The sequence below is a fragment of the Cibotium barometz genome, chromosome 42, assembly GCF_041138505.1.
Source record: "Cibotium barometz isolate CiBa-2024 chromosome 42, ASM4113850v1, whole genome shotgun sequence".
Taxonomy (NCBI): Eukaryota; Viridiplantae; Streptophyta; class Polypodiopsida; order Cyatheales; family Cibotiaceae; genus Cibotium; species Cibotium barometz.
Window position 1 is genome coordinate 16,125,953 of NC_141087.1, and position 27,755 is coordinate 16,153,707.

Below are 27,755 nucleotides of genomic sequence, written 5' to 3' on the forward strand. Positions count from 1 at the left end.
ATGCACATAGCATCTCCCATAACAAGCCATTAACACATGGCCTTGCAAGCTTCTAAATGAACTTGCAACTTGCATGCTTCTCCTTGTATACAATACTTTAAGCATGCACCTCCACAAGAGTATTCTTCCATGCTCAAACACCAAATCAGAGGTAAAATCACCAAAAATACCTTCACAAATCTCCTTGGCAGCTTCCTTGCTGACATAGAAGACTCCATAGTCTTCATACTTGCTGAAATCTCCATTTTTAGCTTCCATGATGATGAACAGGCTTTCCATGTTGCAAAACTCCCATTTGCAACTCTCTTGGGCAGCTTCTATGCAACCTCCTTGTTGCAAATCTCCTCTCAAACTTGAGAATGGTAGCTCCAAACCTCTCTCAAATCCTCACAAATGCAAATCCAAATGATAATATGAGTGTGCATAATTTTTTTTTATAATAAACTGAAAAATAATGCTTAATCAAATAACTCATAACCAAGAAATCTATACATAAATAATCACCATGACCAAGAGTCCACCCAAGCTCTGATACCATGTCAAACAATCCTAAAATGGGATTGATCATGGTGATAGACATAGATTAAGCAACATAATTAAGGTGGATTATACCACACTAAGAACTCCATAAGAGAGAGAGAGAGAGAGAGAGATTGCACACTCAAAACTCAATTCAATTGCATATCACAAATGAACCATGTACTATCAATGCCCACTGAATGTAACCAAGATGGCTGCTAGTAGATCATTAATGACAAAGAAACCTGCAAAGCGTATGAAAAATGGCAGAGTGTAGAAATATTACTTGTAGGGATGAAAAAAGGGCAAAGTGAGCAAAGCCTAGAGGGTAATATCCCATGTGTAGATCATGTCTCAGTAGGTGGCCAGTGTACACTTTGTAGAGATCCATATGGTATCCAGGGTATACCCCTCGAGGTGGGTACTTACTATACATGGGCGCAGTGTGTTGGTTGGGGTGCTCTGGGTGGAATCTCTCCCCTTGGTACGAGGTCTTAGGACCTGGGTTAGTGGGTTCTCTACTTAGGCTTGGCACTAGTCTAGGTTCTTGAAATGAATCCATCAACATGACAGTCAGCATAGCTTCCCAAACCATTGGATCGGGTTGGATTAGGTTATCTCGGCCTCGTGTTCCACCTTCGATCTTGGATTCATCGGGGGTGTGACAATTCTTCCAGGTTGGCGATTCATGCTTGTTTCTTAGGGATGGAGCTCTTCTGATTGTGCATTTACTAGGATAAAGTTCTTTAGTTAGAAGCAAGACTCCCCTATGAATGTGTGAGGGATCATGGGGCTTGCTCTTGAAATAATGGTCTATCCATATACTTGGTAATCCATCCACCTGCCTCTAAGTCAGGGGTGGTTTATCCCCTACTCGGGTGTTCTGCACTTTCACTGGTGCTATCAAAGACCAATACTGTTTGGCTCCATGTGGCGTTGACCGACGGGTCAGATCTAGCAAGAAATTGTGCGTAGGAGGGTTTAGTGTTGTCAAATAATGGGTTGTTTTGCACTAATCTCGCTAAGCAAACATGCATGAATGTGATGCCTGAAGGTGTAGAATCACATTGTGCAACAAGGAGATTTTTGCCCTCTAGAAGTTATGGAGCATCCGTTTGTTCTCAAAGGAATGGACTTTCGTCTATGTGGGTATGGGAATTGCTTAACAAGAGCAACGATCATTCATCTTCACCAACATACAGGTACTATCATGAACTGGATTCCGGAATGGAAGTTCTCTTGGGTGAGAAATAAGCGTTACCAGGGGGAACGGATGTTCATTAGTCAGGAAGGATGAGACTGTGGGCACATAGAGGAATGGGCGTTCTTTCCAAGGGGAGGAACGGACGTTCGATTTTGGAGAAAGTGCGACCATGGGTAGAGTGGATAAGGGACATTCACTAGTGGGGGAATGGTCATGGGCTTATCTCAAGTCTAGTCATTCACTCATGGGAGAAACGGTCGTTCATCTGTGAAGGTATAGATGTTCACTCACAGACTGGAAGATAGGTGTTTTAATAGCACCGAAATAGCATATCTCTGATAGCAGCCTCAAAATATTCTCCTAATAGAGTCAACTGCACAATAATTATGCTCTTTTAATGCTCATTTCTTCCATTTATGGATTAGATTTGGAGAGATTCTCAAAGTGGAAGTGGACGGGCATGGCTAAGAAGGGTATGGTTGTTCCTTTATGAAGGAATGGGCCTTCACTTCTTAGAAATGCAACCCGAGAGTGAGTTGCAAGTTTTCTCTTGGTTTTTTTCCTGATTTCTTCCATAGAGTGAGATGATTTTTTTGAGGTTTTCTTTTTATGCCTAGATTAGGCTAGTCCTAAGCTACCTAATGATCTAAGGAATGCCTAGTTTAACCTAATATCCCAGGATTAATGGTGAAATTAATTTGTAGTTTTTCTAACTACTTGAAGTAAAACCAAAAAATCAATGGAATCAATCCGCTTGCAAAATTAGAGCACTTACTTGTTGCTTCCACCTTCGATGTAGCTTCCAAAGCTCCTATTGCTTCTAATTTGCCATTGCAACTCCATTGTTCAAAGAAAAATAAAAAGAACACAAATCAAACAAGAAACTCATACCAAGATCATACAACCAGTGGGTTTGCCTTCCATTATGGCAAGCGAAGTCTTTAGCTTAGGAAGAGATTGTGCAAGACCCTACACTAAGTGTTATCCCTAACACAGCAGCACCACTAAAGATGTTTACCTAATGCATACACATGCCGAACAATCAAAGGTACTCGCAAAACACATTATGTGTTGGGATTTAGTTGCAAAGACCCTACACAAGTTCTGTTTCGAAGTTTGTCATGCTTTTGTTCCTTCTGTGTTAATGAATCTTGGGACAAGTGCATCAATCTAAGCCATGTACAACCATGGAAGTTGCATAAGCTAGAGCCTAATAGAGAGGACAATAATATAGTAGTTGTGGAGCAGGATGACATTGTCTACTCGGAGCAACAGGGCCAATTAGCTGATATGTTGGAGGTTGGAGACCACCTGGCAGTGCTGAAGTCTCCTCTATGAACAAAGACAATGAGGATTACTACATTGTGCTATGCAAACAAGGCAAGATAGTCTTCTTAGAGCAAGTGAAGGATAGTTGGGGTATTGTTTTCAACATTGGAGATGCAGTGGTGCATGGTATCTATTATGCTAAATTGCGACAATGTAAAAATAGTTATGAAGCACCTACAACTATGTTGCATGTTGATGCAATACTTGCAAACAATAAAGTTCCCAATGTTACAAGCAAAGCACAAGGTCAAAGGGTACACAACAGTTTATCGTGTCCCTCCGAAGGTGCATGAACACATCTTATAAATGTACACTGCTTAGGTAACGCTGAAGAAGGTCGATTGAGGGACAAGATTGGCAAGCTGGCTGCCTACATGGTTGACCTACTTAACCACATCAAAGAGCTTAGGAATAGCGAGCGACAGTGGCGGTTTTCCTGCATGAGAGTGAACTAGGACACATTGACCCCTTGTAATAGTTAACAATTAATGGTCTCGTGTACTGTTTCAACCTATTTTGCTAATATCATATCCTTCTTCGCGTTTTAAAAAACGTCTAAATCCTAAATATGGGACCAAAATATTTCTTTGCTATTAATTAATTAGTTGAGAGAAAAGGGTTTAGGGCTTAGTTTGACGACACGTGGCAGTGAGCAAATTTTCTCGAAGGCCTTCTCTCCTATAAAGGAATGCAATTTCATCTCTACAGCCTCACTATTTTGCTTGCCTCTCTATGGCCTCACTACGGCCTCACTATTTTGCTTGCCTCTCTATGGCCTCACTACGGCCTTCTCTACAGCCTCACTACTATAGCCTCACTGTTTCAAATTAATCTTCAGTATGCCTAAATACAAGTATGACGAGTGCCTGAGGGGGACCTGCGACTATACAGACCACCATAGCACAACCTCAGGGGATGAAGTGGATTATGACGACCTGTACTCACCAATGTCCCAGGATGAGGATGAGGAGACCTCAGACCCCTCAGAGGAGGAGGAACATGAGGACAACAAGGAAGAGGAGAATGAGGAAGAGGAGGAACATGAGAGTGAGGAGGACGAAGAAGAGGAGTGGGAAGAAGAGGACAAGGAAGAGGAAGAGGCATTTACATATAGTGGAACCTCATGTTAGTACTATTTTAGTCTCATGTTAGTACTGTGCCTTAAAGTCTTTGGAACCACTTTCCTTCTTTGGCATGCTCTCATCTCACTAGCTTTACTCTCTTCTTCTCTCCCAACCATTCCCTTTTTCTCGACTTCACTGCTGGCTTTCTCTTCCAGGTTCAACTTCTTGCATCTTTAGAATCCAATGTGATCACCTCAGCTTTTTTCTCATCATCTAGATCACCCACAACATAGCCCCATCACAATTAGATGAGAGCTAAAAATATGACATAGCAAAAATCAACACATAGAGACTAGCAGGTAATAATTATGACTATAAAGGAGACCAACCTTCAAGATTGTAATACAACAATATAATATGTGCCATACCTTGCTTTGTAGATGCGCTTTCTACCTTTGTATAACACCCGTTGTGCATTTCTTTTTTTAGAAATGGAAGTCCCTTGCACTCGATACATGCCCTCCACAACGTCAATGTCAGTTGGACCTGAGTCACAATTAAAATGTATTATGTAAACCAACATGCCAAAAACCAGCATGCCAATTAAACCTGTATTATCTAAAGCAGCATGCCAATTAAAATGTATTATCTAAAGTGCCTACCTTCACAATCTACTACCCCTTCTGGAAGAGGAGCTCCATCACTTGAATCCTCATTTTTTGGGTAGCCTTGAGTATTTGCTCAGAGCTTAGAAGCTCTTTTTGGTGAAGGGATTTCCTTTTGCATTCATCTTCATTGTATGAGTCTCCTGCATCCTCCGTGGATTCCAAGTGCAGGATGCTTTGACCGCCTTTCTCCTCCTCCCAACCATCTAGGTGGTTGGCATCAAAGGCAGGTGGCACCATATGAATTGGCTTCTCCCTCATGATGGCTTCAATATGCCAGATGGGCTTTGTGTAGCTTGCCACATTAAGCAACTTGCCAAATGAGCCTTGTGGAGACCCATGCACACCTATAATGGCATCTCCCTCATGCTACTTTGTGCGAATGCTTCCGAGCGTTTTATATTCAGCATGTTTAGAAGTGGATGTTGCACCTGCAACAAGCAATACAAACACAACAATGTGTTAGTACTAAACTAGCTCCTGAGGACAAGATAAAAAACATAGTGCTAACATAGTACTAATATAGTACTAATAACAACCACATATAGTGCTAGTATAAGATAGTACTAAGTAAGCACTATGATAGTACTGAATAGTACTATCATAGTGCTTACTTTGTGAGTACTAATAGTACTAACAACTACCAATTAACATTGTGTACAACCCTTTACCAAATACTACACAAATAAAGGCTTGGTAAAGAGTTATTGATGTGAAGAGAAGCACCGTAATGAGTCAAAAGTATATAAAATAAGGTCTGAAAAGAAAGCTCATGCAACTTTTTTTTATTATGTTATTTTATATCTTCTGATTATACTCAATTGCATTTGAATCAATAAGAATAAAACTTAAATAAAATAATACATTATAGTAATCTAGTAATAAACTCTTAACATTAAGCAAACAACATGTATTTGTGTGTTTACAGGTGAAGTGGAAAGATAATGTTTACACCTCATGGTATATAACATAAATTTTACAAAATTACAATTTTGTGAGTGTTCTCAACATTATTTAGTCATAGCCTTTATCATTAGGCTTTCAACTAAGAATAGAAGAGATAGTAATAAGATTCCAAAAAACTAATTTTAAATATCACTCAATTAAAGAAAAAAACATATATACAAGGATGTTTAACTAAATTGTAAAATAAGTAAATCTCAAGGTTGGTTAAAAAAGAGGCTCCATGCAAGATTTTTAATTACTTTAAAATTTTTCTTTCGCTTGTTACATTTCTACTAACTTCTTGCCATATGTGATCTCATTGGCTCCAATTATAGAGAGTGAGTATTGAAATCCCAAAATTCAACAGTACTAGGAGGGAGATTGATGTTATTGGTGAAGAGGTATAAAATTACTTAATGGGAATGAGTGAAAACTCCCTTGCTACACACATGTTTCTACTTATTATTATTATACATTAGCATATTGACGAATAGAGTGGTTTATCAATTATACTTGGTGATCTTGGAGAAGGAACATTCATGCATTATCAATTATGATAAGTGTCGTCTTGCATTAGCATACTAATGAATAAGGTGGTTTATCAATTATACTTGGTGGTCTTGGAGAAGGAACATTTAGAGGAGGTGCTTATTGGGTGGTTATGGGAATGCTAGGGAAGTCACGTAAACCATGTGAGGTAGCTCGATAGTTTAAGAGAATAAGATTTTCTTTCCATCAATCTACATAAAATTTACAAACATAAGGGGTACTTTTTAAAATTTTAAAGTCCATTAAAAAGGGATTTGTCAAATGTGCGATATTTCAAATACCCCTGAGACACACATGCTATATGGAATTTCTATATAAGAATGCTCAAATATGGTAGCTATTTTGATTGCACTTGGGCACATGCATCCTTTAAAATGTAACAAGTCATACATTATAATCATAATGTTATCTATCTTTGCCTTTAAAGAACCTAAGATTCAAAAAAAGCATCAATATAGCCCCAACCCCTGGGCAAGGATGCAACTCTCTCTCTCTCTCTCTCTCTCTCTCTCTCTCTCTCTCTCTCTCTCTCTCTCTCTCTCTCTCTCTCTCTCTCTCTCTCTCTCTCTCTTTATAAACCTCATTCTTTTGTCATAAATGTATACCTATAATGATTATAATATTTGACTTTAGCTTTAATCCCCCCCACACACACACACATATAAATATATGTACATACATATGCATAGATATGTATGTATGTATATATAAATTGATGTTTGTGTGTGTGTGTGTGTGTGTGTGTAGGCGTGCGTGTGTGTCTTTGCATATGTGGACACACACACACACACATGTTTCTTTTTGTAAGTATTGTAATCATAAGGTTACATAAATTCAACATAAGAAATCTTATCATAAGGTTACATAAACTCAGCGCTAGAAATCTTAACATAAGTGGGTTTATATGTAAAAAGGCAAATACCTTCTACATGGTGTTTCAATGGTGTAGGTTTGAATGATTATATAAACCCTGAGTTTACATTATATTTTATTCCTAAGGGACGTTCATACAGTAGGTAAACCAATCAAAAAGTTTTTTAATCTTAGTACTTTCACACTCTAGTGCCATGCTAAACTTTAATCAAAGCATACCTCTTGTATATTTTGCTTTAAAAAAAAGCATATTTGATGTACCTAATTTGTGATCCAAACTCAAAGTCCATATGAGTATGATGAGGCATTTTGAACATGTTAGGCAAACAAGAACAAGAAAAATGCACCCATACCACTATGCAATAGTGGCCGTAGTAAAACACTCGCATATTCACACTTTGTCTATGCTCAAATGGGTTATAAAAAGTGTGAAAGTAGCTTGGTTATGAGAGTGGATGTACTAAGTTAGAGTGTGAACCACGCATAGTACTACGTATCCCACTAAAAGTGAAGTGGGAGCACTTGGAGGTAGGTTTCAATAGGAGGCTCCATATTCTCTGCTTGGGGGGACCATAGAAAGGGAAGTGGTGATGGTTGTGTAAGTGCGTGGGTTAAAGAATAATAACACACATGAGAAAGGGCATATTTCTTTTCTACGTTAGGGGAGATCTCAAAACTGAAAAGGGGGATTTGCATGGCAACGAAATTCCTTGGATGCCTAGAGGGCCTAAGTATATCAAAATTTTTGAATGGTCAACGACAAAGGGAAAGAAGGGAGGCAGGGATGTGAAATTGAGAGACCTCAGTAGGTTTACAAGGTGAAAATGGCTCTCTCTTTGATTAAATTATAAACAGAGTGCACAAGGGAAGGGTTAGTAACTTGGTGGTTATACTGGCAAAGCGGGTTGGCTCACTGCTCAGGGGCGCGAGTTCGAACCGTGATGCACTATGCTTGCAAGGTGTTTGACAAAAAGGCTTAATTTCAAATCCATGACCTCTGGACTCTCGAGAATCACCTTAACCACTCCACTAACTCGCAGTGGCGTGTAGGGTGTGTGTGTTGTTCTATCTAATTCCTTGCAACGAAACTTAAAAAAAAAGCCTTAATTTCAATACCAAATCCTTTGTGGGGAGGGGGGAAGCTATTAAGGGTAAAGGGAAATTATTGAAGGTTGTGAGAAAGGATTATTGAAGGTTGTGAAAGGCCAACGGTGGTACAGCGTGCGGGAGGGGGGGCGGTCCTGTGCTCAGAGAAGGCAGAGTCCTTGTGACCCTGCGCGTAGGGGGGAGATGATTGCTGGCACGATGTGTGTACTTTGGAAGGGGACGCTATGGAGAATATTTGGTGTTACGGCGGGGAAGGCGGTTGATGCCATTTACGAGAATTTGCACCTCATACTAGTACTTGTAAGAAGTCGTGCCCTGACAAGCCTCGAATCCCCCTCGATTAGTTTTGAGAGAAGGCAATCCCGCCCTCTGCCTGTGACTATATATATTTATGTTGTTTGGAAAAAATTTTGCACGTACTTAAAGCTGGATGATTGCTGCCACTATTGTTCGTACTTCGAAGGGCACGCGTTGGAATATTTGGTGCTAGGGCCTACCTTTAAAGGCATAGAGGCTTTAGAGGTGTTTCCTATGCATTTGCACCCAACCAAAGCTCTCAACTCCTCGTTTTTGTTTGTTGTGTCTGCTTAGGGGCTATTCCCATGGGTCGTTGAAAACGGCATGGTAGTCGTGTCCTCATGTGAGCTCTCCGGTGGCTTGCCTAGCAACTCACCAGGTCAATGATGCTTGGCCTCTGATTTGCACGTAGAGATGGAGAGAGCAACTTGGGTGGTCGGTGATCCTTGGCCTCTGATTTGTGGGTGGAGATGGAGGGAGGTGGCTAGGTTGGTGCCTTAAGTCCAGTGAAGAACAAAGGTGCATGCATAGGTTTTGTGAGAACGTGTTAGGGCAATTACCTACAGTAGGCCCCACGTTTGTGTTTTTTTTTTTAAAAAAACATTTTCACCAACAAAGACAAAGGAGAAGTATGTATTCACCTTCATCGATTTTTCCTTCCAAAAATTTACAAATCTACTAAAATTCTCATAACCTTAGCCATTATTTTAAGGTGAAAAAAACAACCAGCTTTTTTCAAAATGAGCCATAAAAAACTATTTTTATTTTCCCAACACATGCCTCGGCATATGACTTCTTAGACCTACTTTGAACCAATTTTTGGGAAACATTTTTGAGAACTTGACACGAATCCTTCTTACCCAAAAAAAATATTTTGAACCATTATTTCATAAATTCATCCAATTATTACTATTTTGAAAAATTGAAGGTGTCATTTTTCTTTCTCCATTGAAAATGAAGCAGATTTTTCAAAAATTGAACAGGTTCCAAGATAAAACGAACCTATCCTTTCCCGAACCGTGCTTCGAATGGTGCTTCGAGCGGTGTCGACATGGTGAAAGGCCGACCACCTAGTGCCCACATGAGAGCCCTCTTAGAGTGAGGAGGGGAGGCAGCCCTGCGTGCGAACAGCCTCTTAAAAGCTACCTGGTCCGTAAGAAGAGCAAAAGAAACTTAAAGCTGTAAAGGAGGTGGCCAGGACAGGTGGCCGAATGGATCCATAACTGGTGCGAGCCTCCGTCACCGAACTTCCAAGATGCTTAGATGCGTATGCGTGTTAATCAAATTTCACTACTAGATATTAGTAATCATCGTTGGAATAATGCGGACGTGGAGGAGCCCGTCGGATACAATTATTCCTAAATTTCCCGCATTTTGATTTGCTACACGCATGCATGCCTCATGAGTCACCTGCCATTTAAATAGACTCTTTTATAAAAAAAAAATCTAAAATAATATCTTGTGATGTAAAAAGCAGCTAAGTCCGATGTGAAAGGATGTGTTGCACGCGGTTTTTTTGGGGGTTAATTTTTCTTTTTTTTACAGGGCCGAAATTGGTACGAGGAACGAAGGGCAAGAAACTAGGCTTTGCCAAAAAAACTCCCAGTCGTGTTTAGGATACTTCACGTCTATGAGATGAGGAGGGTTCCTTTTAAGGAGAATTAAGTTAATCGTTATTGGAGCCACCTGTGTGATGGCACGTGCTATCTCTAGAGATAGATCCTTTGTAAGGATTATTTTTGACGATTTAGGTCACCTTTCAATTGGATTACCCTTCAAAATACGGAATTTACTTTATTTTTCGACATTGGACAGTAAGTGACTGTATTTTTTGACAGTCACTTATATTTTTCGACCTAAATACTAAAAAAACGGGCATGAAGGCAGCTGTATTTTTCGGCCTAAATACGCAAACAAAAAGGGTATGATGGTGGCCGTCAAAAAGCTCGCAGCAGCAGCAGCAACGAAAGGAATATACGCAAAAGAAGCAACGTTGTTTTATCACACACGATACGACGGGGAATGCATGAGAGCACAATATATTGTATATAAAAACAAATTCACGTAAAACGTGCGCACCCCTATCAAGCAGGGCGCCATGCATTTCTACTATGATGCCACATGGGGTGGTCACTCTTCACAAGGATTTTAAATCGCCTTACTTTGGGGGAGGGGGGGGGCGCGGAGGCCGTAGAGGGCCTCCTGTCCACTTGCTTCTTTCTCACGTATGGATGGGACGCTGCGTCTACGGCAAAATGGCAGATCATCTCAGGCATGCGTTGCATGCAGCATGCGTGCGTTGCCATGCTTGCCTGCCTGCCCGCCCGCCTCAACGACCGCGGCCGACAGACAGCCGGATCCAGCCGCTTCCGTTTTTTGAGTGCATCTGCCGCCTGAATGATGCGGGTACGTGGGGGTGGAGCATGGTGTCATGATCGGCAGCGCGGCGCCCAACGCCGGGAGGGCGGCCCCACCCCACTACGGCCCAGGATTCGCGCCCGGCCAAAACCGGCGGCAGCGATTGCATCGTGGCTAGCGACGAAGCGTCAAATCGAACGATAGTACTGACATGAATTGTGTGTGTATACGTATATATTTATATATTCTTTCAGCTTAGAGATTAAACATTCCTGGTTTTCTGAAATTATCTCATTGCCAGGCAGTTGTCGCCAGGCGCCCGGGCATGAGCCTGACGGGGCTGGTCAAGGACCCAATCTGAAACCAGTTCGCTTCTGGCAAAAGACGGAAGGCGTCTGGTAGTGAAAAACTCGACAGGAAAGCAACAAGTCCAACTTTCCTCGCCCAATGCCGCTTGTGGCTTGTGTATGTTAAGTTTGGGCAACTGACACGCGTGCGTCCTGCAGCTGTGACTGTTCTATGTTCGAATTTTCGAACATAGTGTGGAGTGGGGGGCTTTTCCCACGGAGGGCCAAGTGCACAAGTATAGTTCTACGCTTGCCACCCTTGCCCCTATTTGAATCACATGGCCCCATGTCGCCCCCCTCATGGTACCCCATTACATGCTGAGCATTCCTACCCATTGCCCAAGATAACCTCCCTCGTGTGCCAATACCCATTATCCTTTTTTGAGCTGAGCAATCACGGCCATAGTTCTATGGTTGCCTCCCTTGTCCTATTCGCTTAGGGCAATGGCAATGGCCTCATGTCATCACCCTCGCGTGTTGCACCAATCATCCTCCTCCAAACTGAGCATTCTCGGCCACCTTAAGGGTGAGGTTAGTTCTACACATGGCCGTATGTTGCCCTCCTCTCATGTCAATAGCAATTATTGTTTTCCAAGCTGAGCATTCCTGGCCATCTTGACGAGTGAGGATAGTTCTACGCTTGCCTCCCTTGGCAATGTAAATAGCCCCATGTAGCCCCCCTCTTATCCTTTTTCATGCTAAGCATTCACGGCGACTTTGAGGGGTAAGGATAGTTCTATGCTTGCCTCCCTTGTCCTATTCGCATAAGGCAATGGCAGTGGCCCCATGTCGTCCTAGGACCTTGCGCGTATCCATTACCATATTCCAAGTTAAGCATTCGCGGTGGCCACCTTGAATAGATCTACACAGAGCCCCATGTCGCTCCCCTCACGTGACCCATTACCCTTTTTCGAGCTCCAGCCACCTTGAGGGGTGAGGATAGTTTTACACTAGCCTCCCTTTTCTTATTCACATGCTTGGCCACTCGTGTGTCGGTACCCTTGTCTAAGCATAATCTTGGCCACCTTGAATAGATCTACACAGAGCCCCATGTCGCTCCCCTCACGTGTCGATACCCATTACCCTTTTTCGAGCTCCAGCCACCTTGAGGGGTGAGGATAGTTTTACACTAGCCTCCCTTTTCTTATTCACATGCTTGGCCACTCGTGTGTCGGTACCCTTGTCTAAGCATAATCTTGGCATTCTTGGAGAGCATTGTTGTGCACAAAAGCGCACAGTTGGTGCATCCTAGGGCATCTCACCTCATGGCCCTCCTAGGATTTGAACCCTTGACCTTTTTGCTATCAACCATGAGCTCTACCAGATCTAGCATGTTACTTGCATGTGCACCATTAGCGAGATATTGAATATAATCACATTTGCCCCTCTTGATGCAGTTGGCCTCCAAGAGTGAAAAAAGGTCGTGTGGTGCCCATTGCCTAGGCGTTGTGCTAGCAACAAAAATCACCATGCCTAGATCTATCCTCCCCCATCCCACCTCAGCTCACATGTGGGCACTAGGCAACCACCTTATCACTACAATAGCCCCCATTTAGAAGTAGGCTTCGTGGGTGTAGTTTCTCGTGATGGTGGTGTGAAAGGGGACGTTAAATATTGCTTGCATGTCATTTCTAATGCATTGGCAAGCCAAGGGCATCATTGGCCACTCTAGTTACACATTAGGCCATGGCCATCTGGGAGCTCGTGCGAGCACCTAGCTACGGTTTTTAGTGACCCACATGAATAGCCCCTCTAAGTGTGCTCTCTCTCTCTCTCTCTTTCTCTCTCTCATCTTGTGGAGCGTGTGCTTTTGAAGTTTGAACGTATTGGGATCAAGAATCTCCATCTTCTTCTATCTACTACATGTGACCTTCTCATTCCCCCTTTCTTTTGTTTTAAAAATTATTTTCTATCTTGCAACTTTTTAGTTAAAATTTGGCACTGCCTCGTGATAGTGCAGATCCGCTTTACCATAGTTTTCATGAGATAACCTCACTCGATCCCTTGGCTTTCCCTTACGTTATCCAAGGGCCCAACCCCTTTCTCGCCCTAACAACAGGATCTCCTCCTCCTCTCTGCAGCAGCTGCTGCATCTCTCTCTCTCTCTCTCTCTCTCTCTCTCTCTCTCTCTCTGATGCGAGCTCGCGTGGAGAAAAGCCCTACCCAATCGTGGGCGCCGCCGCTTCCTTCCACCGTAAGCTCCTTCCCTTTAACTCCACCTCCATTACTGTGTCATCTGTAGCTCGCCATTGCTTGCACACCACGTTAATCGACCCTAGCTTGCTGCGAAAATGGGCGATTCCCCCCCTTTTATCATGATATGCCAAAGCAGCCTGTACCCGTGCCATGCAGACCTTCACTTGTAGAAGCAATCAACGCCGTTTTACGGCACCACCACTTCCAACCACCACCTGCACAGATCTGGCCTAAAAGCTGCCAAAACTGCTCGTCTCTTGCTGTTCTTAGTACTGCGTTGGCTTCATCTTTTGTGCCTCTCTTTTCCTGACTATGAATTCCCTTAAAAGCTTGTTGGATTCGAGCCTCCATTAAAGCTCAGTATCAACTTTCCTTCGCAAAAGCTCCAGAATTTGAAAGATTGTGTGATGTTTCAAAGTATTGTTGAGAATTGATTGCTCGTTGATAGGATCGTTTTGGAGAGGAGAACCACTGACGACTTGCTCTCTCTCTCTCTCTCTCTCTCTCTCTCTCGCCTTTGTTGCACCAGTGCGTTTTGCGGAGGCGATCTTGCTCTTGGCGGGACGATAGCAGAGAGAACGGATAGAAGTCGAAGTCCGCCACCTACACACATGGTGCCAAGCATCCTAAGATCTCTTTCCAGCCCAGAAACATGCTCCAACAACCAGAAACGATCGCCGCAAGCCTCTTCCGAGTGACGGATCCAGAATCCGACAGAGAATTCCCGGCACGCATGAACGCGTCAAGGTAAAAACAACGTTTCCATGTAGAAGACGATCCTCGTCACATTCTCGCAAATCTGCTAAAGAAGGCACTGTAGGGTGAGATTAATGTCTCTAACCTGTAGTTTCTGGCTTCGTTTTTGAAACGAGTGATGCAGGTTCTGCTCAGAGATATTCACCAATTATACTCCATTGGAAGGAGGACTGCATCAGCAGCCCAGAAGGTGGGCTTTAAAGGACGCAGGGCAGAGGGGTATGACTGTGTACATAGGAAAACACTATGAAGGAGGCAAGGGTTTGAGGAGGCAGAGGGATTCTGTGTGTGGCGATGATGTAGAATGGCTGGGAGGCAGGAAGCGTCAGGAGTTTATTGACCGGGGAGAGGATACTGGGATCCTAGAGCAGCTGCAGCACTTCAGTGGAGAGTCCGACCTCACAGCCGAGCATAGTGTAGCTTTCATGGCTGCTGCCGAGAGCAGCTCAACCAGAACAACAAGCAGTTTGGAAGAAGATGGATGCGAACTCAAGCTCCAATACACAGTTCCTGCAATCTGTACGAGCTATGGCAACCACCATGACGATGATGATGATCCCAAATCACACTTGGAAAGAATTAATTTATCATGCTTTAATCTTACGCATAATGCAATGCAAGCTGTATTAAGAAATGATGATCAACATAAAGAAGATTGGCTTGAGCTTCGCCTTGGGAGCAAATTCTCTATTAATGATCCCACTGCAAGCTCCTCCCCGAGCTTGACCACGCTTCAGCTTCTACCCCAGAAGCCTGATTGTGCTGCAATGAAAGAGAGAGAATTAACGAAGCTGTGGAGCGATACAAGACAAATAAAGGTTGAGCAAGAACAGCAGCTAATTATGAAGCTTAGCCCAGTTAGAGTACCTTTTAACCATAATTATGAGCTTTCTGGTGCTACAGTACAGAATGCCAGAGAGAGCCAAGAGCATTTGACGCATGAGGTTTCATATAGCAGCTTGCTACAGCCGCCTGCAATGGTCACAAGCTTTCTTACGCCTCCCTCAGACAATATTGGTCAGTATATTGCAGGCCCTTCTGCGCAGTGTGGATCAGGGGCCAACGAAATCTATTCAAAGTTTTCACCAATATACCACCTGCATCAGCAGCGGCCAACGCTTAGCCATATTTTGCCTAGAACCTCTGCAACACCGCATGAGCAGAGATCTAGCTCATTATCACCATTGTGCCAGAGCTCTCACGCTGCTAATTTGATACCCAGATCACCCATGGATTCCAGAAATGCCGAAAGCTGGCAGCACCTGGTGCAGGCAGCTTCTCTCAACATCATGCAGCAGCCATTAACGAGCTTCCAGGATTTGATTGCAAGCACATGCTTGAGGGACCCTAATGGCAAATGCACCATCGCGGATAATCCTCTAACGACACCAGTACGGCATCCAATTAGCAAAGCTATGGATGGATTGCATAGCCAAATCCAGGCCACCTGCAGCACAGATGATCACCAGTTTCCACCCAATATGATGGCCATGGAGCTAGATCCGTTTCATGCGAGATCGGGGAGCAAAAGCATGACTTCCTGGCTCTCACAGCCCATGATTGGAGGAGCAGGAGGACAGCTTGATCAAAGCCCAGAGTTCTCAAGCGCAACTTTAATGAAACAACACAGTGAAAAATCCCAAGGCAAGTGGGGCGCTACGCAGGTGCTCGTCAAACGCATCTGCACCAAACCCCCATTGAGAGGCATCCCAGGCTTCTGGTTCGCATTGCAGCCCGCGGAAACCCAGTAAGGTTAACTAAACCGTAATCGTAAACCAACGCAATAATTAAAGCTTTTCATCCTATGAATTCTGTATATAATTGCTCCGTCTCGCATACTTTGTTGTCTAATCAGATTTCTCTTCTCAATTATTAATTCAGCTTAATATGGTCGTCTTATTGTCGATCATAAGAGGAGGCACCCTAATTATTAGTCAGAATTTCGAAAACCTTACCACAGCGTGCTTTTTGCAGGCGTTATGATGCAGAAATTATACGTCTACCAGATGTACAGAAATCATACATCCGAATCAAGTATGCGTGTTAATTTATCGTTTTGAATCAAATATGCGGGCTTTTTAATTTTCGATCACGTATGAGATGTAGCTAAAGCTTGTGTTAAATCTCATTTCAGAGATGGAGATATGCCCATTTCGGCCGTTAAGAAGTACGTACTTGCCAAACTGGGCCTTTCGAGCGAGTCACAGGTATGCGCTCTACACGCCTAACATTATGAAATGCTTTTAATTCTCTCGTATTCCTCTTTAAAGAGTAGTACATTATTATTGTTATTGTTGTTGTTATTATTATTATTATTATTTGATAAGCGCTTAGAGAAGAGTGTTATCTTGGGACATCTATGCCATCAAACTTGCACCTTGCCCAGCCCAACCTTTGGACGGGCGTTGAAGTCTCTAGAAAGAACCCGAGTTCAAACCCCACTGTGATCAACGGATGGACGTAGCCACTAATTGGGGTTGGGCACCCCGGCTTGTGCTGAAGTAGTACATTATTATGTGTATTTTTTAACATTATTATGTGTAGTTTTTAACTAAAGTTTTCTTTCAGATAACACCTTACTTGAAAAAATAGCTCATTCTTTCTTGACCATTTTTAGTTGACAGATCCTTAAAGTTAAGATAAAATATTCGTTAAACTTAAGAGAAGCCTCTTCATCACAAGTATTCATAATAGATTTCCTAAGTCCATGTGGAAGCCATGTAAAGTAGAATCTAGAAGTAGTACACAACCTATGGATTTATATTTGGTTATTGGTATATGAGCAAACCACAAATATATAAGAGTTATAAGAGTCTTATAAAGCTAACAAAAGTACTAAATTGTATGATGGTAAATTATAGATAGCTTTATAAGAGTCTTATAAAGCTAATAAAAGTACTAAATTGTATGATGGTAAATTACAGATAGCATAGATTTAACATTAGGAAAAATTTAAACTCAAACTGGACTCTTTAAGGATTTTTTTTACACATTCTCTCTCTACAAAAATGGACTCATGGTGAAATTTTTATAAATCAACTCAGAAGTGAGTGGAATTTGGACATTTGGAATCTACTATTTGAGACCTTTCTAATGATACATAGCATGATAGGTAATTTTTGCATATTCAAGAAGTCCCCAAGTTTGGTGATGATGATGTGACACATCTTGAAGAGTAGATTCCAAATGTCCAAACTTCGCTCACTTCTGAGTTGATTTGCATATTCAAGAAGTTCCCAAGTTTGGTGATGATGATGATGTGGCACGTCTCGAAGATTAGATTCCAAATGTCCAAACTCCATTCACTTCTGAGTTGATTTACAAAAATTTTGCCATGAGTCCATTTTTGCAGAGAGAGTATATGTAATAATCCTTAAAGGGCCCAATTTGAGTCCAAATTTCTTCTAATGCACACGGTTTCTAGAAGAACATTTTCAAAGACAAATTTATATCAACATAGGAGTCTTTTTATGTAATTTTTAAAAAAAAATGTGAGTTTGAAAAGAGAAGGGAGTCATTTAATACAGTCCAATTTCATGTCTAATTTCTTAAGAAAGGGGTTCAATACATACACTTAGTGAACCCATTAAGAGCTTAGATGAGAGATACCTTTCTTATAAAATTAAATAATCTATATGCTTAGGTTTGTGACCTACTTGTTAGTACATCAAAATCAAATAGTCTCTATGCTTAGGTTTATGACCTACTAGATATCATTCACATGTCAGTATCTCAGAATCCCTTAAATTCAAGGGGTGATCATGACTAGTCAACATATATACTCATGTAAAAGTTCTACATCTCTAATTCTTGGATGTCATTAATATTTTAAAAGATATCCTTCTAAAAAAGCTTGTATGTAGCCTGTACAAGTTTATGAACTATGTCTATAGTCACGAGCTAGTTGAGCAAGATGTTCTCACTAGATTTCTCATTCTTACTTAGTGAATGCTTTATTTTAAGATTCAATATTATTTCTTGCACAAAAGTTCTTTTTGAAAGGTCACAAAGGTCAATTTTCATTGTGTTGTATTGTGCTAAACAAGATAGCCACAAACTAAGATAAAAATTCTAATATAGATAACATATAGCCACATTACATGATTTTGATCTAAGCACTATTTCAAATGTGAATATAGTTAGTGGTTTAGTTGATCAATATATAGTAAGAGTACTCAACCCTTCTAGGCTAACCACCAAGGGGCACATAGTCCAGGAGTGAGGGCTTATGACTCAGAGAAGGGAGTCCCAAATTCAAATCTCCATATGCCCCCATTGGTATATTGGTCACCTTGTGACCACAAGTTGTAGCGCCTTCTAGTGGGAAGAGTAAGACCCCTTGTGACTATAATAGGATCTACTCATGGGGGAACTATTAATTATATGATTCGTAAAAAATATGTAAGTTTGTGAATGTCAAAGAGTATCATAATTTACCACAATTTCATGAATCATATTACTAAAAAGCATGACTTCAATCATTGCATGGCACATGATATGGTCATGCGATATGACCAAGCAACATCCCAACATATGTTGCATTGTTTGTGTAGTTGTAGCTTGTTTCATTGATACAAAAATAAATTAAAAGGCAAGAAACACCTAGGAATATGTGGTTTGCAATACATAAAACAATATAGTTGGCATGTTTTGATAAAATCACTTAGTGCTCACAATAATTGAATGATGTGAATAAACACTTAGCATAATACAATTGAATGATGTGAATAAACAATATAACAACACAATTTTATATGGCCAAAATAATGTGCAAATGAATAACACCATTAAGAATGTAAATAAAAAAAAGTGGACAAGCTAAAGTTGGGTCTCAAAATGGGTTGATCAAGGCACCCACAGAACTTAGTACATCCAATAACTTTGCTTTCTCAAGCCACCTAAACATTTGATTTCTCAAATTAAGTTTGGGCCTCCAATAGTGTTTTGATACTCATCTACTTGTCATTGATTAGTTGGCAGTGCTTGTTGGATAATGATGTTTCAGACATAGTTATTACAATAAATGTTTATAATAAGATGATATTGAATTCATGATGGATCGCATTTGAATTGTGGTAGGTTGATAAGGAATATATGTAATGCACATGATCAAGATGTTGGCTGATGTTTTTCACACTAGTTTAACCGCCTTACCTTGAACATTCATGGATGTTGCATGATGTTCCAACTCTCCACTTTGTAACTTGTGACCTTCATCCATGAGTGTTAAGTGGTCTTGATATTAATGATATTCAAAGATGTATGACCATATAACTACAATGGAGCTTTAATATAAGTTTAAAGAAGATAGTCGATTTAAAGTTATAAAGGTTGAGTTGTGTAATCCTTTAAAATGTAGAATTCGGATGTTTACACATTGCAAATTGTGGAAATACTTGATGGTTGGGCCATAGAAGATGGATAGTGGAAATCTTTTTTGAGCATAAAGGCAAAAAAACAAAAGAGCAATGAGTTAAGGCCCTATCTCTCCTTAATCCTATCTTAGGCCTTAACTATAAGCTAGTTAAACCTAGATGGAGAGAGATAGGGCCTTAACTATAACTTTAAAAATATCTAGGCTTTCTCTCTAAATATAAATGATTAAATTAACTAGCCTTAAAGAATGAGTACAAGTTATATGTTATGATGATGAGTACAAGTTATATGTTATGATGTCTCTCTATGAACCTTGGGTTTGGTTTATGGGCTTTCCCTCAAAAACATAAATGATTAATCATATAACTAGTTTTAAAGAATAAGTATGAGATACCTATTTCCCTAGTTATGATCGTTTGGGTCCTAAATGGCTCCTTTTATTTATGAAAATCATAGCTTTGATTATGTAAGTTATAACCTTGGTAACCATTAATAACTTTGTTATTTAAAAGATTAGGGATGGGAATATTGGTTCAAATTAGATTAAGGGTACCATCCTTAATCTTGAAAATAGTTGAATAATAATTAATTGTTTGTATTTTAGACGTAAACTCTTAAATTCCAAACCCAAATCCAAGATTCATACATAGAATTTGGTAACAAATGTTCTTTTTTTAGAAACAATACTCCAAAGGAATCGAGATTTAGCAACAAAAAAGTAGAGATTATAACTAAAACAAGTAATTTTTAGCATTAAAAAATAGAAAAACTATCAGGATTATGATTTTAAGTATCGGGATTACATATAATTTTTGTCCCTTGAAAATCAAGACAACAAATTTCAACTGGGATTTTTCAATTTCAGCTAGGGGAACACCACATAATTTTTGAAGCAGCGCGAGTGCATTGGTATTCTTCACAAAGAGACGTATTCTGGCCTCCCTGCATGCAGAAAGGATACTATTAGAATTGCCTGTAATTTTCTGTTTATTTCAATTAAGAAATAATGCAGAATTGCGTTTTGGGCTCCTGCAGTTAATTGCGACATTCTTCTGATGCCTGCAATAATTATTGTTGCTGTCTTGATGTGTGAAACCAGGTGGAGCTTACATGTCGAGGCAAGTCTCTCGCAGGAAATGCTTCTATGAAGGACGTCCGGGACGAGGTTTGGCTGCCCGCCGACTTTGCAGAAAAGGAAACTTGCAGTTTTAGGTCTGAATGCTCCTCCACCATACCCACCGAGTGTGTTATGATACTCACATACCAAATCTCTCTAAATTCTCCAAATTGAACCTTAGAAAAAAACACACTATAGTATATATTATATTTATGTAGTTTTTTTTTTTTTAATTTTTAAATTTTTTGTATTGAGATGATGGGTTAAGGGAATTTTTGCCATTTAGCCTATAGATTCCGGGATGGTTTCAAACTTGGGCTCTCTCTTTGAGAGCCATTGAGCTACACCAACTCATGCCGACACACACACCCATATTTATATAGTTTGGAGGAGATTACTTAGCTTTGTACAAGGTGTAAAAGTTATGGTGAGCTCTTGTTGAAGAAACGGCCCTTAGATCAAGTGAAATGAAATCAATGCTTCTAGAAGACTTCAAAATTTGTATTTTGTATAGTAGTGTCGATTCCACATTGCCAGGGTGTTTTTGGTGTGGTAGCAAGCTACATCCTCTTTTGGTTTATTTTGTTCACCTTTATTGTTTACCTGATTGCATGCATGTTGACATGATTGCATGTAGGTAGGCTTTGTGTGTGTGTGTGTGTGCATGCATGTGTGTGTGTGTGTGTGTGTGTGTGTGTGAAGAGAGAGAGAGAGAGAGAGAGATAATTTTATCATTGTACATGATCTATGTGACTTCTCTATGGGACTTGTTGTCTACCGACCTCCCAAGGTATCAAAAATCACAAGCCACGCATATGACGTGTGGTTTGCATATGATATGGTGATTATCAAAAATTTTGTGTACTATGACTTTCTCATTTGATTGAATTTACTTACTCATAATCTGAATCTTCGACAACATAACATATGTGTACGTACTTGATAAGTTTTTTATAATGTCTTATCATTTAAAAACAATGCACCTTATCTCCTTCTACCAAATTAAACAAGCAAATTTTATCTTACACTCTTTGATGAGTCATGCCTTTGATATCTTAGTTATACTAAGATCTGATATATTTTATGTATCATGACATGAGACTATGAATCATTAAATGATGGTGGTGACTAAGCATGTGCACAAGCTAAGTTACCCATGGTGGTGTCAAATGTCAAGCATGTTTTTGGTAATTATTGCACAAAAGAAAGGTGTGTTTAATTCTATCTAAGCGTGAATCAAAGTGATTGCATGTATGGCTCTTGACCTAAACTCAAATTTTATAGGTGTAACATCTTTTATAACTCTCCTAATACTTAAGAACATGTGTTTTCAAACCCAAGATGTTTTGAAGTTGTACAACTAGTGTAATTCATGTGCTTCTTGTTTTTTTTTCACGGTAGCAGTTTATTATTGATAGCATAGTACTTGTAATAATGCTAAATTTTGAGAATTCATGTCTAGTTATTATTGGATAGAACTTCAATGATGGTGGGAACTTGGAAGGGAAATGTGCCCTTCCCTCATTTAGAAAATCAAATTTAGCGTTAAAAGTATAGATAATAGATTCTTTTTCACAATGTTGTGCACAACATGAAACATGTACTTACGTTATCGTAGGCTCGAACTCACTGTTACTCTGTAGAGAGTCATAAAAATTACTTAATGTATATTTCTTTGGCCTTATGCTTCCTATCTTGGTGGGGTTCTGTGTACTAAAGGATCCATACCTCCACGTGCACCAGCTTCAACCATTGCAGAGTTGACACTTGAAATGTTGAGGTTAGACATGGAAATAGGGAGGGGGTAGCTTCAGGGATTGTACCACCAGTACCCATGCAGTCGATGCCACAAGACCAGAAACGAACAAGCCGGCCCATAGCAAATTTATTACTAAGTTTGATGGGTCGGGGGATCCCATTCCTCATTTGGAGATGTTTAACCAGATCTGTGAAGCATTCGGCCATGTAGAAAATTAGATTAAGGTGAGTGCCTTTGGCCTCACACTTGATGGAAAAGCGGGATAGTGGTTTTGATCACTAAAAACAAAAGACAAGGCTACCTTTTATGCCTTGAAAGAGGCCTTCAAAGTAGGGTATTCGAGACAAGGAACTCGATGGAGCTTGGTCAAACAATTGCATAATGTGAAGCAGAAGGAGAGAGAATCCATCCCAGACTATATCAATTCACTCTCGCTGTAATGAATAGGGACAAGTTCTATGATGAAAGACTGATCGGTTGATTCCTAGAGGGACTTGAAGGTGTGGCCTTGCATAATTCCCTATATGCTCTTGGTTGGACACACCTCCTTTGAGCAGTGCTATAGAAGCGCCATGGATTTTGAAGACAATTTCAAGGGAACTCCTTCCCAAGAATTGCATGAAGGCACTTTTGAAGCTTACTTTAAAACCACAAATACAAAATCCAAAGCGAAGGGGAAGGAACCCTCTTCAAGAAAATGGGAAGAGAAGCTAGCAGTTGCTTTATTGATATAACAATTGACCCAGCAATGGCGAATAGGTCAAGGCCGTGGACTAGGCCGGTCAACCTCATCTTATTCCAAGAGAGGACTACTGTGATGCTCAATTTATGGAACAAACCACACCAATACAGAGTTTCCACAATTGATACACCTAGACCAACTCTCTACTGGACTTATTGCCAAAGATGGGAAACAAAATATCAAACTACTACCACCAAAGAGCTACTCAACCTAGGCCCTTATCGTATACGCCTTACCGCCTAATCCAAGGTAACTCCTAGCTTTGCCTCACAATGCCCTTCAACGTGGCCATGAAGTGGCCCAACAAGGTATCCTTAGGGTATCCATGATGTACCCTTGCCACCTCTAGTCCTTCCACCACAACCTCCTTTACCACCACGAGTAACTCTAGTTCACGAGTTGACCTTGACAAATTTTTTTAAAGAAGGTGAGGAGAGGGAGGCAGCAAACAAAATCATTTTCAAGCCACCTAAACCAAGTAGCCCGCCCCCATAAATCCTGAGCCATTATGTGATGGAGGGTGAGAACATGTACCCCTTTATACCTAGCAGTCGCAACACCATGAGGGTGGGACTTAAATAGTATGTCTAAACGACCAGCTATGCAATGCTATCATTGTGCTTAACCTCACCGTATAGCTAAGTTTCTGGTTAAGAAAGGGATGGAAAGTACCCTTGTGAGTACCCCTGCCTTAACTCCCTTATGCACAGGTTGTGGGATAGATCACATGTATGAGGATTGCCGATTAAAAATGGGTGTACTTGGAAAAGGGAATGAAGTTAAACCAACCACCAACATTGACTTGTTGAGTGTGCAGGAGGGCTTTATCCACACGATGCCTCTTAATGTAGTCACACAGATGTAAAGCAGGATGAGAGCTACTACTCTTGCTACTGCCCGCCGCCGCTGAAGCTGTAATTTTTATTTTTTTCCAATGGCAAATAGGTTCCAACTCATCGTCCGGTACACCGCCTCCTCCAGCATGCCTATGAGCTCCCATGATAAGGGAGAGGAGGTTTGTCCTCGTCTCCACATCAACATCTTCTGCTGCGACATCCTCTAGATCAGTGCAGCATGAAGCTAATGACGCATATACATACTACGAGAAGAGAGTTCCATGTTGGTGTGTGAATTGTTGAGGCACTCATCGACGGACACGATGGCAATGCCATATCCACAAGCTAGAGTTTGGAAGATGTCATAATGCACCGGTACTAGAGAGACAAGATCAACCTATGGTAAGTGATATGTCTTTTTCTAAGCATTCTACATTGACTCGTTCAAATTCTATATGATCTTGATAGACAAAGTGATGTATAACATACATCTAGGTACAATCATCATGGCCAAATCTAGTTGTACATCTTTCTGATGATGACGATGGCTTTCATGGGCTTGATCAATCTATGCTTCCTCACACACACCATAGTCAAGCTGTTCTTCAATTACAAATGGAGGCATGTGCGCACCAATTACCTCCTGGTTCTCAATCCGAGACGTTTGGCAATCATTCCTTACCCAGTCGCCTACTACCTCTCATGAAGACATATAATCACAGACATTATGGCGTCTGCTTGCATGCAACACTTCCAGAGCTAATGGAGAGGTTTTTAGCTTCTGGGGTGCTCGCTATGTGATCACGCCATCCTCGATTGTTTGCTGGCGGGGGTCGATGTCATTTTATTGCACAGGATTAACATGTCCCAGTTCACTCTAAGGTCACTCTTATGATATTTTGTGGACTATCTATTCATGGGGTCCATGGCATCAGTTTGCTCACTACATCAAGAGTATGACCACATATGGGCTATGTGCTAATGTTGCCTCTATGGCTGGATGGTAGACCTTACACTCAAGGAAATATATCAGGGCTAATCAACAGCAGTAGAGGGAGGAATGAAAGAACTAATTGTACTTTTGTGGAGTGTGACACTGGTCCTGAGCGAGTGCACATGAGTAGAGATGTACCTAGATACATTGTAGTCAATATGCTATTAGATTGTTGTGTGTTGGTGAGGAGTTGCTAGTGAATTATGGTTGGCATATGCGACAGCTCCACATAGAGAATAGATGTATTTATAGCATTTTTAGTGCACATGTCTTTTATAATGGGCTTTGATCCATGACATTCTACTAGTATATTTATATTTTTCACTTATTATATCTTGTGGCACCAAAGGTCCTATTAATTTGAGTATATTTGAAACAACATGTGTACATGATGTCAGAATTTAATTTGATGAGACTTTGCAAATGTGTTTACTTGTGCTTTTTTGTCACTTGTCTTATTATGAATTATTATGTCTTTATGATTGTCTAGTTCTTATTGGATCATAGGTTCCATACTACGATATTACAGAGGATGTGCCCTTATATCATTAAGGTCACTCTCGATTGTTAGTAGAGTGTTTGCGGATTCTTAGAGCACAGGATCCTAGTATTTTTCAAAGGTTGAGAGAGCAATACACATGTCAAACAGAACAACCTGACGATGCGGAGCATGATGCTGATGACATGACTGGATTTCTTAATGATTGGTTTTAGAGTAATACAGATGATAGTGATACTCATGAGAAATATCTCCCAAGAAGAAGCACTCACAAAGATATATGAGGGTTCTTCTATGACGAGATTATCTATGACCTTCCTCATCCTAAATCTCCAAGCTCGCTACTCTTAGAGCAATGTATTAGTTTCAACATTACTAATGTAAGTGGATCATATACAATAATACATGGATGCTAAGTGATAGGTATGCTTATTTCCTATAATAAACTATTGTTGTTGTCAGTAGATGACTTTCTAGTAAGATTCTACTGCCCGATAACATCATCCCAAAAACAAGGATCAAGGCACAAAAGATGATGACGAGTCTTGGACTTACGAGTCTTGGACTTGACTATGGAACGATCCATGCATGCATCAATGCTTGCATTTTGTATCGAGGAGAGCATCAAAACTCCGTTCTTTGTCCCAAATACGATGCTTCATGCTTTAAGGAGGGAGTAACACTTATTCCTCAGAAGGTTCAAAGACATTTTCCATTATCCCCACGAATAGAGTACTTATTTCGTGGCCCGGAGTTGTTAAAGCTTATGGATTGGATGGCAAAGAATGTGAGCATAGACGGGATCCTTCTTCGCATTCTGTATGACTATGAAGCTTTCAAGCACATTCATAAAACATGACCAGAATTTAGTCAAGAACCTCGTCACTCAAAACTTGGTGTTGGTCTCGATGGAATCAATCCATTTTCACATAGATCAAGATAGTGGTCAACTTGGCCAGTGGTGCTGATCAATTGCAACCTACCACCATTCATGTTCATAAGGAAGGAGCATCTAATATTGAGTTTACTAATTCTAGGTACATGCACAAGCAACATGGTCTAAAATTGTATCCACCCGATATGTTTATACTTCTTGAAATCTATGACTCAACATATCACTTCAATGCAGGAAAACAACAAGTCAAAGACATCAGTGTGTACTTGTGTGGCATCACTCATTGAAGATCTACAACTTTGGAAAGGAATAAAAGTGCTTGACATGTCCAAGTCTACAGGGGCGAATGACGCTTTGATGTTCGCGGCATTCTAACATGGACTATTCATGAATATCCTACCTATGGTTATTCTTTAGGTACATGATTACAGTTACTTTCTTTGGATTTGAAGTGACGTGAAATAACAATTGCACTAAGACTTAGATTGTTTGTAGGTCTATCAAAAAAGGGTTACAAGGCATGTCTACCATGCGGAGATTGGCTATGATCAAAATATAGCAAGAATCTCAACAAGAATATATATCTCCGACATAGAAGATTTCTGCCAAAAGGACACATTGCGAGATTATCAAAAGAATTGGCAAGACATTTCAATAGAAGGATTGAGAGTGAAGCGTGCCCTATACAAATTGGACTGGTACAGAAAATAGATAGTTGGACCTATCATAGATCCAGATGTAGAGCTTACAAGCGACGAGGAAGATGAGGATTGTCACCAAAACAGAGGGAAAAAATCGATGACACCTGAAACACTATTGCGAGCAAAATAGGTAATTGACGAGGGTTACCTAAAAATATTCCCTCCCAAAATGTGTGAAATCTCTAGAATTCCATGTATAAATTTAGAAATACATGAATTTTGCTTTTTTTTTCAAGATTGAAAACACGTGTGACCTTCGTAGATTTATAAACTGCTGTTGTTTGTGACATAAAAATAAACTTGACTCACAAAATTAAATAGGAGTCTACATAACTTAAAGAAATATCAATCTTTTTTAAATAAAAAATTATTTTATAAATTTCATAAATATAAGACACTTTTTTTAATGGATTTTTTGGGACAAATTCTACCACTATACATATATATGCACATTATTTGATAAGCACTCAAAAAATATTAGAATACATAACAATATAAGCTCCATAATTTATGAAAAAATCTACAAATATCCTTGAGTCTTTCTAGACCCAAATAGTAAAGCCTTTAGTATATACTTACCTTGACAGTTTGCATGATATAATTATTTGCTCTATTATTTATAAGCAG

The 27,755-nt window shown here is 40.3% G+C and overlaps 1 protein-coding gene across 6 annotated transcripts in view; it reads left to right on the forward strand.

Annotated features, from left to right (window-relative positions):
- Nucleotides 1-13,255: 13,255 nt before the first annotated feature.
- LOC147614214 (uncharacterized) overlaps nt 13,256-27,755 on the forward strand; it is a 48,854-nt gene continuing 34,354 nt past the window's right edge. For 2 of the 6 annotated variants that reach the window (XM_086780753.1, XM_086780751.1), the window contains exons 1-4: nt 13,256-14,200; nt 14,334-15,956; nt 16,184-16,243; nt 16,344-16,416. In XM_086780753.1, the coding sequence (XP_086636879.1) occupies nt 14,106-14,200; nt 14,334-15,956; nt 16,184-16,243; nt 16,344-16,416 (1,851 nt within the window). In that variant the 5' untranslated portion in view covers nt 13,256-14,105. Of the gene's footprint in view, nt 14,201-14,333; nt 15,957-16,183; nt 16,244-16,343; nt 16,417-20,450; nt 20,561-20,684; nt 21,201-27,755 lie in introns of those variants that run through there. The other 4 variants (XM_086780754.1, XM_086780750.1, XM_086780749.1 and 1 more) reach the window with 4 other exon arrangements.